The 16,526-nt window shown below is 44.9% G+C and overlaps 1 protein-coding gene across 2 annotated transcripts in view; it reads right to left on the bottom strand.

Moving 5' to 3' along the window:
- Nucleotides 1-10,853, bottom strand: part of Znf697 (zinc finger protein 697) — a 36,894-nt gene extending 26,041 nt beyond the window's left edge. Inside the window, exon 1 of one of the 2 annotated variants that reach the window (XM_051199099.1) lies at nt 10,643-10,853. In XM_051199099.1, coding sequence (XP_051055056.1) covers nt 10,643-10,827 — 185 coding nt within the window. In that variant the 5' untranslated portion in view covers nt 10,828-10,853. The remainder of the gene's footprint in view (nt 1-10,642) is intronic. The other variant, XM_051199101.1, reaches the window with a different exon arrangement.
- Between the last annotated feature and the right edge of the window lie 5,673 nt (nt 10,854-16,526).

Below are 16,526 nucleotides of genomic sequence, written 5' to 3'. Positions count from 1 at the left end.
GACCACCACCCAAAATATACAGCGTAATCTGAGTATGCAACAGTAGATCTGAAGAGATGGTTCAATCAGTAATATCCTTGCTCCACAAACTCTGGGACCTGTGTTTAGCACCCAGCACAATATAAGGAAGCCAGGGGAAGGCTCCCATAACTACACTGTGGAGGCAGAGACCTGGATGGTTTCCTGCTGAAAAACTACAATCCCCAGCTTCCCTGTGGACTACAAAAGCCATTTCCACCCCATAAGGGACTGTACCCCTTCTTTCTCTATGCACATTTTGGCCATCTACACGTGTGGGTGACAAAGAGGCCTTCTTGCTGTGAATAAACATAGTCCAGGCTAAGGTCAAACCAAGCCTCTTTTCTTTCCCCTTGTGTCTCTCTACAGCTGCCTTTCAATATGGTGCAGTACATTGTAAAGGGATTGGGATCTCAAAGTCTGCACCCACATCCAAAGTGTCTTCAGCAACAGAGAAGCAAAGAACAATCACTCTGCCCTCAATGTCTCCTGAACCGACAAACGAGGATGCTGTGAACAGGAGAACTTTGTACCTAAGCCTGCCATCTGACAAGTACAGGATCTGGATGCTAGTTCAACCAGCCATGCCCTTTATTAATCTAGCATTTAATTCTTCCCCTAAGCAAAGGCTCATCCCAGCGTCTACACCCTAACCACTCATGTTCCATTAAAGGAGGCTTCCAGACACTCTGTTATCAAACTCACAGCTTTGGAAATTTATTCAGAATATCCTAGTGGTTTGACAGTTGGTTTTATATCTGTAGAGTCAACAAACGATTCTATTCAATGATATTCCAAGCCTTTAGATACTTTGGAAGGAGGTGACTTAGATGAGGCGATTCTCTCCAACTAGGGCTCACCTGTGGTGCTTTGAGACTATAATCTAGCATCTTCAAAGGTAGAGAGCTCCGGGGCCAATGCCTGCAACTTGAAGTTTGCAAAGAGTACACAGGCTTTGTTTGACAGTAAAAACCTGTGGATATTTTCTAATAAATTCCCAAAGTCATTATCTCCTAAAGCTCATTTAATTTGGTTATCTTGCTTCATAAACAACCGATGTATCTTTTAAATAGAATCATATTAAGGAAAAGGCTTACTGCTTGCTGCTCACTCAGTGTGTGGTGATCTGGAGATGTGTCCATCAGCAGAAAGAGCAAAGGGAGGTTTTAGCCTTTGTTGTTAATTCAGTCTATGATGTAAATTATTTCTCACAGACTTGGCGTGGCTGACTGCTTTCATTGCTCATGGTGTATGGAATGAGAACATAGTTTTTAAACAGTTCTGTTAATGGGGTTAATTTTAGAAAACCTTGTAAATTATTTACTGACAGGGAAGTCACTGACTTGGGTGGTAACTTGGGGTGTTCTAGAACAGTGGTTCTCAACCTGTGGATCCCGACCCCTTTGGGAGTTACAGATCAAATATTTACATTAAGATCCAAAATAGTAACAAATATACAGTTACAAAGTAGCAACAAAATAATTTCATGGTCCAGGAGTTGCCACAAGATGAAGAACTGTACTAAGGGGTCACAGCATTAGAAATGTTGAGAACTGCTATTCTAGAATGTTCTAAAGAAGTGCCTGTTGAGGATAAAGCAAGGTAGTCACTATCTATGGAAGTACATTTACATGGGAAAATAAAAGTCATTCCTTCTTGGGAAATACAAATTACAATTCAATTGTCTCTTAGAATATAGGTATAATAATCTGATGCTAACAAAAATATGTATTATCATGGTTTCAAATACTAGCTATTCTCATTTAAGGTAATAGCCCTGATTTTTAAAAATTTTACCTTACCAAATTGCTTCTAACCAAAACGTTTGTTTACTTGAGATACTATTTTTGTTCATTAAATAATAGCTGATGTTATTTCAATTAATATTGAAAAACAAATACACGAAGTTCATCATGTGTAAAAGCAAGGAATATCTCTTAGACAATCTGTTCAGATTCATCTTTGCATGCCGACTTTAACTGACTTCTTTTACACAGCCTCTGGGTGCTTGTTGTTTAGGCAGAAGTGTGATGTAACAAACATCTGATTACAGTCACTTTGTCCTTCTACAGAACTCTGGTAGGTGGCCCAGCCAGTTGTACAACTGCCTTTTGACCCCTATTAATCTTGATGCAAAGTTTTCCTCGTGCAACTTTGTCTTTAAATGCTCTGCACAAAGTTGTACAGTTATTCCCTCCTACCTTATGGTCCCGACTTTTGTCAACTGTAAGTTTTATCACAGCCCTTGGATGGACCATCTTCTGAGACACTCCAGCTGCTGCTCTCCTCACTGCCCAGCTCCTGTCAGCCTTGAAGCAGCTACCAAGAGACCAACACCCTCAAATCCCTAAAAGCAGTTCAGGTGACCTCTAAAAAGGGACTAATGGGCCATGAGCCACCCATTGTTTTGGGGACTCAGAATTAAAGCAGCTAGATTGAAGGCTCCTTTTTTTGTTTGTTTGTTTTTGTTTGGGTTTTTTGTCTGTCTGTTTGTTTTGTTAACTAGCCTCAGATCAGTTTACCACCCTTCAGGACCACCTGACTTCGTGCCACTGGAATGAGATTTGTGCCATCTCCACAAAAGACGTTGCTTCCACACAGACAAATCCTAACTAGTTTGAGATGGAGCCTAGAAGCAGGCACAGGAGAAATTCAACCATAAGCCTCCTCCTATGTATGGGTTTCTGGTTCTCTCCCACTCTGGCTCCTCCCCTGGATACTTCTTCCCCTCTCAATACCCCCACACTTATGTTTTTACACTGTATTTTAAATGTTTTACATATGAAACTTCACCTTCTACCCAACCAAAATTTCCACGTCAGCTCTCACCCTACGATAGCTCCATTTGTTCCCAATACATCAGAAAAAAAAAAAAAACCTTTTAGATGCTGTGGAGCTGTGGAGAGGCTCTGGCTAAAAGGGACCTTCATCCCTCTCGCCCAAGGCCAGATAAAATGTGTTACATTATCCTTCTATTTCCATCTGTTCCCTTCTTTTCCTGCTCTGTAGCTCCCTGCTACTTCTGTTAGCTCATTGGTGACAATGGGATCAGTCAATGTCCCCCTGAATCAACTCTACACCCACTTCCTCTCACTGGCCCACTAGGTCTTCCCCACCTCTACTCCTCCCTGTGCCTTAACCTTCCCAGAAAATCTGTTTTACTCTGTAACCAAATCATCTGTGTACAGCCCTCTAATGATTATTTTCCAAGTCTCTACAGGCATGCAGGACAACAACAGCATGGTCCATTGCAGCTGATTAAGTTAAGACTCTCCCCTGCTATGTGACCAGAGGATCCCCTCTCAATGGACCCAGAACTACCCCCTCCAACAAAGACCCTCCTCAGCAGAACACAGCTGTAATAATCCTGTATTTTGTTTACACCTTCTCAGAGCCAGGAATAGCAGTTTCCTGCTGAAGGACTACACATTCCCAACTCCCCTTGTGGACTACTTAAGTTTTTCTGCCCCTCTAAGAGGCTATATCCCATCTTCCTATGTGGCCATTTGGCCTTCTTCACGCATGGATGATGAAGATGCCCCATTGCCATAAGTAAACACAGTCCTGCCTAAGGTCAGACCAAGCCTCCCTTTCTGCCTCTGTCTCTCTATAGCACAATGATCTTTCAACCTAATCTTTTAAATAGTCTAACAGACAGGAAGGAGTATCTCTTGGACTTTGGCCAGCCACTCTAACCAGATCAGTGAGCTCCAAGCTCAGTGAGAGACCTTGTCTCAAAAATTAAGGTGGAAGAGACTAGAGAGATGGCACAATGGTCAATAACACTGATTGCTCTTCCAATGAACCAAGGTTCTATTCCCAACCCCAACACAGTGGCTCACAATCATCTGTAATTCCAGTCCTAGGGCCTCAGAGTGAACCAGGAACACACATGGTATACAGACATACACACAAAATATCCACACACATAGGACAAATAAATAATTTAAAGCCACCATTGGCATCTGTTTAAAAAACTAAAATCATATGGAGAACAATTAAGGAAGATGCCCAGCATCAACCTCTGGCCTCAGCACCCCCCCCCCACACACACACACAATCATTAACACGAACTAAAAATGGACAAAAGGTCTGAATAGGCATCTACTAAAGAAACCATGCAGACGGCAGATGCACATATAAAAGCTGTTGGACATCATGGGCTCTGGGTAATGGGAACCCAGCTGTAAGACACTGTTCCCACCTTCAGGAATGTTCAAACCTAAAACTCCCAAGCCCTGGTGCTGATGTAAACAGAGGAGCAGAGACTGCATTGTCTGGTGGGAAAACACAACACATTCTTTACAAAACTAAACATGTACATGCCTTGGTATTCATCCAAGGGAGATGAAAGCCTGTCCAAAAAAAAAAGCAAACAGCAACAAAAAAAAATGTACATAAATCTCTTACAGCAGCTTTTGATCTTAAACTTGGAAACAACTAAAGCATCTTTCAAGAATCAAATGGATAAACTGTGACATTGCAATGAAATGTTACACGTACATGCAAGTACACAGGAACACATACACACCCACCCTCCTACACACTCACACAAACACACCTACCAACCTATAAGAAGGTGTGTGTTGCTGAAAGAAGCCAATACGAAAATGACTACACACCTCACTTCCATCTCAATGGCTCTGGAAAAGGCAAAACTGTGGAGAGAGTTGGGGAAAGCAAACAAATAAACAAGCAAAAACCAAAAGCCAATGGTTGCCAAAGACTTCGAGGGAGTGATGGGCAAAAGAGTAGAGGGCTGATGATGTCGGGAGTGTCACACTGTTCTGTACACTATTACAGTGGTATGTAGGTCGCTATACACGTCAGTTCATAGAGTACACGCCACCAAGAGGAAGCCAGGAGTAAACAAGAGACTTCAGGTGATGAGCAGTCACAGTGGCTTCCCAAGTGTGACAAATGTACCATGCTGGTATGGGTTGTTGAGAGTGGGGGAGGCTGTGAATGGGTGGAGGCAGGAGGCACATGGAGATTGAGTACCTTCTGCTCAACTCTCCTATGAACCTACAAACTGCTCTAAAAATGTCCATTTTTTAATTATGTATGGTTGCATATGTAGTTATTTTCTAGCTCAGTTAATAAGCATTTGTTGTTTCCCACATTTCTTTGTAAAATATTGGTAGTACTATCATACTAGGCAAGAAGAAAAAATGAAATATTTAAAAATATAATGTGTGTTTAATAAACATACAATCAATAAATATGTATTAAATGTGCCATAAGCTATCACTCATCTAGGTTCTGTGTTGCTAGAGATTATGTCTAATGGATTTATATTTAAGTCCAGTCTTTAAAACCACCTACCACTGTCATAAATCTTTATTAATATCTGCTGAGGGGTTACCAAAAAGGACCAAGGAGGAAATGTAATTCCTTATCAAGGTTCCCAAGTATGATAGAAAAGCAAAACAATCAACAAGTGAAAATAAGAGGCTTTTTGGTGATGCCCTTCATTCAGCATCAAGCAAAATGTGCTAACCATATGACGATGAACGGCAGTGAATCCACAGGGGGACACTTTGTAAAAATAAAACCCAAAAAGATTGTTTGCTGCCACGTAATTTGCAGCCGGGTCCTAACAAAAGTCTCAGAAGACCTCATGTAATACACCTCCTTGAAGAAAGGCCAAGTCTAGCCTGCAAATGCCCAGAACATGGCCTGCTGTGTAGAGAGACACAGCTATCCCATGAACTGCCTGTGGGAAGACAGGTTCAGTCTCATGACTGACAGCTGACAGCACTGTCCCCTGGAGGAGAGGCTGCTCCATCACACTTGCTGAAGAAAGGCCCAAATCCCTCCTCACTCCCTCAGAGGTGTTATCAGAGATGCTTCCTCACCCCGGGCTTTCTCTTTTTTATTTCCCTCCCTGCTAGCACTCAGAAAGCCTACGGTTTTCTTGGATGTGCAGTAAAAAGGCTTTCCCTAGCTCCGGTGAGAGTAGACAGACCTCCAAGGACATGACTGAAGCAGGGGCCCCACCCACGCAACCTGAAATCATTAACTTCCACCACCATTTAGAATGACGTTAGCAGGAGCACAGGAAAGCACAGGCTGCCCTGCAGGCTTCCACCTGGAGCTTAGCAGTCAGTCCCACTGAAAAGTGTGAATGACACCTAGGAAAATCTGTTTCTTTGTCTTCCTTCTACAGTAGAAGCCAACTGTTAACATTAAAATGCTTCATGCCTCCATTTCTGTATTTACCCATGACTACTGATTCATCGTGAAGAGTTCTGAAAGTCCACCACATGACATGCTGTGCTGTGTCCCTACCACGTGCTCGGTTGAGTTCTTATGAAGAAATCAACAAAACCCAGGCATTTTAGGCAATGCCAGAGACTGAAGGAGAGGCTAAGGATGGCCTGGAATGACCAAGCCAACCTACCCAGAAGAGAAGAGACTTAGCCTGGAGAGGACAGAAAAGAATTCAGAGAGGCTAGAAGAAAACAAAAAGGAAGAATAACAGTAATTCTGCGCAAAGTTCTGTGCCCAAAGGCCTTATGGATTCTAAATTTGGTCTTTCCAACTGATGGCCGTAGAAAATTAAAGGCATGAAAAATGCAGTTTATTACAGTTGTTATTTGGTTTGTAAAGAAAGAACTTTGCTTCTCAGAATGAAAGCCAGAGGATGACTTTGGAGCCCAACAATGTTTGTGGCATGAAACCTGCAAATGTGGAGGCTCTAGAGGAAGAAAGGCTGGAGATCCAGTCCCTCCCACAGAAAGCAGTTCTGAAAGTTGTGATCAACACACCTACATTCCAATGCAGTGCCAGTTCTGAATCTTGGGCTCCAGGCAAGATTCTTGTCGTCTCTCTGGTCGCTGGTTTCCTCACTTTTAGAATGGAAATAAGGTCAGTTATCAGATGAAATAAGGCAACACATGTAAGCTGTCTGGTTTATTCTGTGTGCGTGTGGAGGTGCGTACACAGGTACACATGCCTACACATGAATATGGAGGCCACAGGACAGCCTTGGGTGACATTGCTCAGGTGCTGCCCATCTTTTTAGGAGCCAGGTCACTCAGTAAGCTGGAACTCACCAAGTATGTAGGCTGGCTGGCTTCAGGGATCCTCCTGTCTCTGTCTCCCCAGTGCCAGGATTACATTACATGCACATGCCACCATGCCTGGCTTTTTTTTTTTTTTTTTTTTTTTTTTTAACATGGGGTCCGGGGATCAAATTCATGTCGTTGTACCTGCAAAGCAAGCAATGTACCACCTAATGCATGCATATCCCTAGCCTGATGTCTTAGTGTAATCATTGATGTTTTCTATAATGTATTCAGTAAGTGGTAATGGCTATAAATCCCATGACAAGAAAGCAAGAAAAATACTCAATTGTTTACCAGTGGGGAATAAACTATATTGGAAGGAAGCAAAGTTTGAGGAGATAATCTGCCCTATGCTTCTGTGTGCTATATTTTGGCCCTGATAGACAGCTTAATCTGTAAGAAGAAAGTGGCACGTTAGATGCCTGACTCAGTTGCAAAGTGTAGAAGAGTCCTCGGAGTCTTGCCATCTCATAAACACTTTAATGCTGAGAAGAAAATCACCTTCCTCAGTGTAGACATGTAAATATGACTATGCACATGCATTAATCTATTCCATATGTTGCTAGAGTATAAAATCCACATTGTCAAAGAAGCTCAATAGCATGGTTCTCATGAACATCCTCTACTAGACACCACGACAAATGCTTTTGGAGTCTTTTAAACCAGGAGAAAGGAAAGACTGCAGTGTGCCATGAACTAGAGGTTTTTATTTTCCATCACAATGAGTCCTCCCAAGTCTATGAGAAAGATTCTGTGGCTTTACTATAGAAACCAAGTAAGAGATAAAATAAGCTGTACGTAGGCTGGGGATGTAGCTCAGTTGGTAAAGTGCTTGCCAAGTTTGCACCGAGTCCTGGGTTGGATCCCTAGTGCAGCATAAAATAAGGTGACCTGAAACATACCTCTAGTCTCAGCATTCAGGAGATAGAGGCAAGAAGGATGGGAACCGTGGAGCTGTTCGGTCACCCTTAGCTACACAGCCTGGGCTACATAAGACCTGATCTATAAATAAATACAAGATGTGTGTATTCTTTCATTGCTTTCATTTATTTATGAACTTCAAAGAAAACATCCTTGTGCATCTTTTATAACGCATCAGGCAGAAAAAAAATCACTGTCCTCGAGGTGTTTACAATTTAAAGGGAGAACAAGATGAACAGCTCTCATAACAGACTAGGAGAGATGTCACCAAAATACAAAGTACCATGAGGAGAAGATTAATACCAACCAGGAATTCTCGAAAGGCTCCTGTGAGGGAGTTATGGATTGGGACAAAAATAATGAAAGGCAGTGCAGGAATTGCTACAGGCACGTGGTTTGTCCTGAGGGACCAAGGCTCAAGAACGTGTGCTGCATCTTGGGATGAAAGCTGTTTGTTGCAATAGGGAAATGGGTGGACACTGGATATATCAAGAACTCTGAACGCCAAATTTAGTTATTTGCCTTTGTCAATTACATTAACACTAAATAGCATGTGGTATACTCAGAAACCTGCCAAGAGGGGAAGAAGGGAGGAGGAGCAATGCCTTAACAACCGCGTCTCAAACGGCACTCAAGCCCACACGGGGCTGCGATCTGGACCTCTTCAACCTACTGAGGCTTTCTGTGTTCTCGATTTGGAAGCAGACAAGCTCTTTCTTGTCTTACTTTACCCTTTTTAGTAACTAACTTTTATACTTTCTCCTTCCTTCCCCAGAACACTAAAAAAATTAGGTAGACAAGCAGATTCTGGAGAAACCCAAACAGCTTTTGGCAGGAGGAAAAGGAAATGTTATGCAAAGCCATCGGCCTCAGACATGCAGCCTCCAGTGAGGTCACCCTGGTCCCTTCAATCTAGCTGCATGCTCTGAGTTTCCTGATGTCTTGTCACTCGCTGCTTCATTCCAGCAGTTTTTGAATGCCATTGTGTGTGTGTCCTGCATGACCTAGAGTCAGCCTGACTTCCATTTGGTTCAGTCTCGGGCTTTCTCATTCTCTCTTGGGCCGTCAACCTTCCTCCAAGGATTCTACCTCCAACACACACAGCCAGTGTGAGCAGCTAGAGACTTTTTTTTAGTGCAGAGTTTCTTCCTTCATTTCATCCCAACACTGACTGCCTGGACACTACAGTTATTTCACTCCAACTTAGTTTACATGTTTCATCTAACTAGCAATGCCCGTGGAAAACCGTCTTCCCTCCTCAAGCCAGAGTCTAGAGCATCCTTCCTCCTAGGACCTTTAGGTAATCTCTCCTGCCTACTCAAGAGATTCATTTGGCTTTAAAGTGTCCTGCACATTAAGCAATAACCACACACTTCCTTAAAGGAGGAATATACACTTGGATATACGTGGAAGAACAGAAAGGCCACAGAGGCAGGTGAATTCCCTTATGGGGTCGCACTCCAGCCGTGTTCAACCCTGCCCACTTGTCCACCGCAGCTCTCAAAGACCACGAGCTTGCTAGCCAGCCGTTGCCTCACCGCCTTTACCACAGCAGTCTTGTGGGAAGAGACCCACTGTATGGGAATGTTGACAGCCAAGTGTGCCTGACTCAACAGGCAGGATTACAGCACCACCAAATTAAAGTATGCCTCGTACTTTGTGTGGAGGGGCAGCTGATTCATTGGGGACGGGGGGGGGGGGTTGGGGCAGAGGGACCGGGGGTTGGGGGGGGGGGTCGTTAAGAAAATGGGAAATCACGGAAAGTCCCAGAGGAAGTCGTAAAATCCCATTCTAGAGGCCTGCTATTGTGCAGTCTGGATGTAAGATACACCCAGGTCGCCTGTGTCACTGCCCCTCTTCACCCTCCCTCATCCCAACATATGCCTCTCCCCAGGCCACCTGAGCCTCAATAAGCCCTCTGGCTGCGAGCTCCAGCTCTGTCCACCACCTGCCTAGAACCAGCCAACGTGGACATTTGTGACTGGTAATCCTAGCAACGCCAGACCACGACCCCTAGCCCCTGCTTTCCATCCACGGGTCCTTATTGTGCCTTTTGCCCAGTTTGATCACACAGCCCCTAAACGGTAATCCGAGTCGGGCAGGCAGATGGGAGAAGGGGACAGACACATTTGACAGGGACCCAAATTAACCTGCCGCCCCTCTCAAAGTCCCCACCCTCACTACCTTTCCTCACATTGGACTGGGGGCGCTGACTGAGCAAGCAATGGGAGCTCAGTCTAAGCCGGTGTACTGCTGCACACAAAGCCCTTCACCTTCTGCTCGCCTTGCAAGCTCCTCCCTGGGCTTGGTCTCCCGGGGTCTCTGATGCCCCCTTCGGTGGTCTGTGGGACGGTCCGACTCGTTCTAGCAGCGCAGTCTCAGCCTCTTCCTCCCCGCCCCTCACCACTGAGCCCAAAGGGAGCTTCGCTCAGCTTTAGGGACGCGAGGGCTCCCCATGCGTCCACGGTTCCTGAGCCCGCGGGATGGCAGACCACGGTCCAGTGTGCCGGACACAGCTTCACGCAGCAGCTCAGCCACCGCATACACCCCAACCCCGAGATGGTCAGTCCCAGTGCCCAGCTCCACATCCCCATCCACTAAGCGGGCGCGCCCAGTCGCAGCGGCGCTCCTACCTGCGATGCGCCGGGCGGCTCAGAGCGCAATGCCGGAGCCCGGCGCCCGCGCGTCTGCCGGGTGCGGCGGCGGTGTGGCCGCAGGCTGGCACTCGGGCTAGCAGCCCGCTGCCTCCTCGCTGGGGTTTCCTGTGGGGCTGGACAAAGGACATTTCCTGGGAGGAGCGGGGGAATGTTCCCAGCATGCCTCGATTTGTAGTTCGCGGAGACTTCCTGCCACCGCCGCAGTAGCAGGGGCCCCTACTCGGACCCCAGGACTGGAGGAGGGGCGCTCCCTGAATCCCTGGACACTGCGGGGCTGGAGTGGCACGTGGCTGGTGGTTGACTCATCATGCATCACTGGCAGGTCTGCGGTCCTGCAGATGAGTGCTGCACGCACCCGCTCGTTGCCCGCTCCGCGCAGTGCGAGCGGCCTTTTCTTTAGAAATGAAGTTTGTGATGGGTTCTCTTTAAGTAGGCTTTCCCTCCTCTAATAGATAGTCTTCCGTGAGGAAAGATTGAGATGAGGACACATTCTGACACCCAGCCTGGCCTGAAACTCACCTGGACAACTCACCGCGATTCTCCTTCCTCGGCTTCAGGCGTGTTTTATCTGTTTCTCTTGTGTGGAGGCTCTGCCTTAAAGCCCTCTGCTTGCTAGGCAAGAGGTCTGTTTATCTATCTACCCACTGTTTCACCTCTGACTTTCTCTAACTCAGAGGTTCTCAACCTATGTATGGGTTGCAACCCCTTTGGGGTCAAAGGACCCCTTCACAGGGCCCACCTAAGACCATCGGAATACACGGATATTTTTATACCTTAGCAAAATTACGGTTATGAAGAAGTAACGAAAATAATTTCATGGCTGTGGGGCCAGCACAACATGAAACTGTATTAAGGTTTCACAGCTTTAGGAAGGTCGAAAACCATTGTACTACCCAGTCTGGATTCAGCTACTGCGCCCTAAAGAAAACAACTTGACTGCTCTCCTGGAATCCAAATCCTTAAGGTCTTGGCACTTTGTTCCTAAAACCATAAGGAGCTGATCATTCTCAGATCTTGGCCCAGAGGCATCCCTTTCCTCCACTGTTGGCCTCCATCCATGCTTCTTTTCAAGAAAATTAATTGAACTGAGAGAAAATAAATTTCACGAATTAGATATGTGAAAGTCGGTATGACCTTGAATTAGGAATGTTCTGGACTGTCTGTCTTAACCTCATTCACCTTTAGGATTCTGTTTTCTCATCCCAGTGACACGTCCCATGGGATGTGTGATTGGGTGGGAAAGGATCCTGGCTGCCAGAAAGGGACTCCACTTCCAGCCTAACAAAGACTATGAGTCTCCTATCAGTTTGTGAGGCTCAGGATCCCTGTGGGAAAGTCAAAGTAGGGCAACATAAAACTAAATGACTAAAAGCTGCACTCTCCAAAGGAGGGAAGCGAAGGGTACCATAAAGCAGTCCAGAAAAGGACAAGTTCTAAGAGTTGTCCTCAGACAACTTGAAAAACAATCTAGCAATAACCCCATATAGTGACATTTCCCAGGAGACTGGGGCAGGAGGGTGTGGAGTTCAAAGCCAATGTGGATACCTAGCAAGACTCTGTCTATAGGTACTAGGTAATACATGCATACAGACATAATCCAGAAGTCACAATTATCTGCCATTTCCATTTGTCCTCACACATCTTGAATCTGCATTAATAGGGACATTTGAGCGAGGGCTTTAGTCTGTGTAAAGAGCAGATTATCTTCTAAGAATGTTGTAATCATTCACGTGGCTAGGATGAATAGTTTAATTCAAGTGTAGAACTGATGTCAAGCAAGCCAATGGGATTGTTTACTTTCCAGAAGTCCTTGTTGATCTGTTGACTATCCTTCTAAATTATTTGCACAGAATGTTGCCCCTTCACATTTGTAGCTGTGGAAATCCCCCCCAAAAAAAAAATCTCCCCACTCTTCCCTTAGGGAAGAATGGAAAGTCATTTGTCATAGCATGTAGCCTTGCGGCACTCAGTCCAAGAAGGCAGTGGGCTTGCTGGTGGCACTGAACACTGTCTCCTCTGTTCCCCATCCTCTCAGGCCTCTCTCTCCTACATTTCTTACTTTGTTGATGATGCTTGAATTGGACTCATTACTTCCACCATGCCATATCAAACCTGCCCCTTCCCTTTTTGTTTCCAATATGGTTAGTTCATTACTTTGGGAAAGATTTTTTTTTTTAATTTTTAAATATACCCACGCCTTTATAATTTTCAGCAGTGATTTCACTAAGTCCTGTGAAACCTGCAGTGGTCACTGTATGTGGAGTGTGTGTTGTTGGGGATGCAGGAAGGATACTAGCATAAGAGTGGAGCTTTGCTTCCAGGCTAACAAGGGTCTGTGTGGTCTTCTGCAGTGTATCCGATGAGCAATTAAAGGTGTGAGTTAGCTTCAAGAGCCTACACACCAGTTGGCAAGATATAGCCCACACAATCACTACACTACACCACCAAGTCCAGTGGTGCTCAAAGTTCTGTATAGGAATTCATGTTCTTAGAAGATGCTTGTCTTCCCTTAAGTCCTTCTGTCCCCCTGAGACAGTGGTTCTTAACCTTCCTAATACTGCCACCCTTTGATACAGTTCCTCATGTTGTGGTGACCCCCCAACCATAAAATTACTGTTGTTCCTACTTCATAACTATAATGTTGCTACTATTACGAATCGTAATGTAAATATCTGTGTTTTCTGACACACGGGTCTTAAGTAACCCCTGTGAAAGGGTGGTTTGACCCACAGGGGTGGGAATGGAAATGAGAAAGGAGGAAACAGACAAGGGTGAACTTTGTTTCTGAAGGATGCTGACATCAAGGAGAATGGACTCAAAGCTAAATGCTGTTCATGGAATTTTCTTTGTTTGACTTTCAAGATGCACAGATCCTTGGGGATATTCAGATTTTGGCTGGGGGAAATGGCGGATGGTAAAGACAGAGGGAGAGAGGAAGGATGAGGGATTAGCATCCAAAAAATAAAAAAATACTTATTGAACTAATAAATTGCTGCAACGTAGCATGATTGGTGATGTTGACATTGAAATGAACAAAGTGCGCATTCCCACTGAGACATACAGAGTCTGAGACCAGACAGAAATGGCATTCCTTTCTCCCTGGTCATACTCTATCCCCTGCCCTTCGCATCCCCAGGGGAAAATGATGAATGAGGGAAAGGAGAGACTCCAGCCTCCCTGGTGCTAGAGGATAAGCTTTCTCTGAGTTAGGGATAGATTTAAAAATACTCGGAGACTTCAGAACAGTCGAAGCTTCCAGGGTTTTTATTTTACTTATATTTAAATAATTATTTTACCCTACTACTGCCTTTTATTTTTCTTTCTGATTGTGGGCATCACAAAGAGCCTCTTGGATCCTAGGAACATACTCTGTAGCTGAGTTCCAACTAGTACACTCTCTTTCCTTTCTATTTCAAGGCTGTGTCTCACACTAAGTTGCGCAGGGTGGCCTTGAACATTTATACTCCTCCTGCTTCAGCCTCTGAGAATCAGGGATAAGCAGCCTGTGCTGCCAGACCCTGCTCATGTTGTTACTTCACTATCTTGAAGTACAATAAATAGCTATTCTCATCCTCACCTTCCAAAGAGGGGAGTTAGGCTTAGAAAGATTGGTCAGCAGCATATTTAGATCAAATAGCTCTTGTGTTTTGTATTACTATCATTATTATTTTAGTTATTTTAGGTGAACAGGAAGTAGGATTTACTGGTGGTGAGGGTTGTAAAAGATAGGGCTGCTGTTAGATGCCCTATCAAACACAGGTCCTAACACTTGTTCAAGGGATGACAAAGGGGACCATATTTAATCCTGTAGCCATTGAGAATAAGCCATCTGTCATCCACCATATTATCAACTTTATCTTCATTAAATTCAGTAAATCCCATTTCTTTGAAATGTGGACCTTCTGGTGGTCAGAGACACTGAATATCACCAAGGCATAGGGCTTTGTCATATGCTGTTTGTTTTGCACCCTAGTGATGACAGTCACAATAACATAGGAAATGTGAACTTTGGCCATTGTGCCCTAGGGCTTTCCTGTCTGGCACCTAGACTGGGAACAGCCTGAGATGAGGCATGCACATCTTCTTACAGGGTGGTCTCGAGGTCCTCTAGGGCAGCCATACACATCCCAGCAACAGATGGTATACATGGATGACGAGGCTGATTCTGTAGTCATTGCACAAAGAACACCCAGTAAAGAGCAGAGGAGCCAGGATGCAGACACATTAGAAGCTTTCATGCATAAGGGACACCTTTTGTTTTTCTTAACCTAGTAAGTAATCATCTCCCCTTAACTGGAAAACAGCACCTTTGAGAAACAACCCCCTTCTTACCCCAAGTCCTTGCAGTTTAGAGAGAGACAGATGTTGCCCAGTTCCATTTCAATGGGAAGATGAGACCAAGATGCCCCAGATCCAATGCTATATGAGGGACGGGATAATTAGAAGGAGGAGGAGCACAACTGAGGAAAGGGAGAAAGACCCAAAAAAGTCTTTACAATACTGTTGGGTTGCGCCTGAAGCTTACATCCCCACAGGCTTTTTTGTTTCCTGAGCCAGAGCATGGGGCTCCAGCTAATTCGAGTTAAGTTCTGTGCCTTGAAGTTAAAAGTTCTATGTGGCTGGACATGGAGGTTGTAGTGTAGCAATTGTGTGAGCTGTGGGTGGGTGAGATATAGGAAGGGTCCCTCTGTGGCAGAGCCAGGAATTGGATCCTTGTGTTGTGATGGTCCAGGAACTGAATGAAGATTGTCATGTCAGGGTTTGAAAGCTGAGTCTGAGACATCTCGACAGACAGGTGCTGGAACTTTGAAGGAACTGATCACTGATTGTTTCACAGAGAACCTAAAGAAAGGGGCGTGTGAGGCTGGCTGACTCAGAAGCAGACAGGGAGGAATGACAGCCTGGCTCCAAGGTGCCCTGTCTTCCTGCTACCAGAAAACCCAAGTGATAAACTATCAAATGCATTGATCCAATTCAGGCCACAAAGCATTCTCCACCCCTGGATGATGACAGGAGAGATAGGAGAATAAAACTGATCCTGGGAATACTGACTTCTGGGTCTAGAGCAGTGGTTCTCAACATTCCTAATGCTGCGACCCTTTAATACAGTTCCTTGTGTTGTGGTGACCCTCAACCATAAGATTATTTTTTATTGTTGCTTCTTAACTGTAATTTTGATACTGCCATGAATCGTAATGTAAATATTTGATATTGTAGGACATCTGATATGTAGGACACTTGTCTAGATCTACTTCCTCCTTCTGTGCCATCCATGCCTGAGGAAAGGAAGGGTAGACCCCTTTTAAGTAGGGTGACCATGTAGTTTGTCATGGAATTGAGGCACCTCTCAAGGGGATGCTATTAATAATTAGACCTCGCTGATATCACTAAAACAGGTCACCCTAAATAAAAGAGCTGTCTCTAGGACATGGTCTCACATAAAAGAGCCCACCCCTCAGTCCTCCTCACCACCAAACAATTATTTCTGGTCACCCCTGATAGAGGCAAGACGGTGGCTGATTCGATGAGGACTGGAGAACAAACCAACCCTGAGCCTTCCATGAGAGACAGTGCCAGGGCTAAGGGTTGGAGCACAGATGAGCTCTGCACTCTGAAATGCAATGGCCAATGGTGGCTGAAATCATGCATCCCCAAAACGGGGCTCTCTGAAGTTCCCACCACAGTCCAGTCAAAGAATGTATCAAGATTGCCTCTGGAGGTAAACTGGAAATGGGCCAGAAACTGCTCTCTTTGGGGTAGGTAATTTTTGCTTGGATGGGGTGGGGATTTGAACCCAGTGTCTTGCATATGCTAGGCAAGCACTCTACCAAGCTACCCCCTTTTGCTATGTTTTATTTTG

This window comes from Phodopus roborovskii, unplaced genomic scaffold, assembly GCF_943737965.1.
Source record: "Phodopus roborovskii unplaced genomic scaffold, PHOROB, whole genome shotgun sequence".
In the NCBI taxonomy this organism is placed as follows: Eukaryota; Metazoa; Chordata; class Mammalia; order Rodentia; family Cricetidae; genus Phodopus; species Phodopus roborovskii.
Note: the sequence above shows the minus strand (reverse complement) of the source record. Positions and strands in the feature narration are given on the sequence as shown.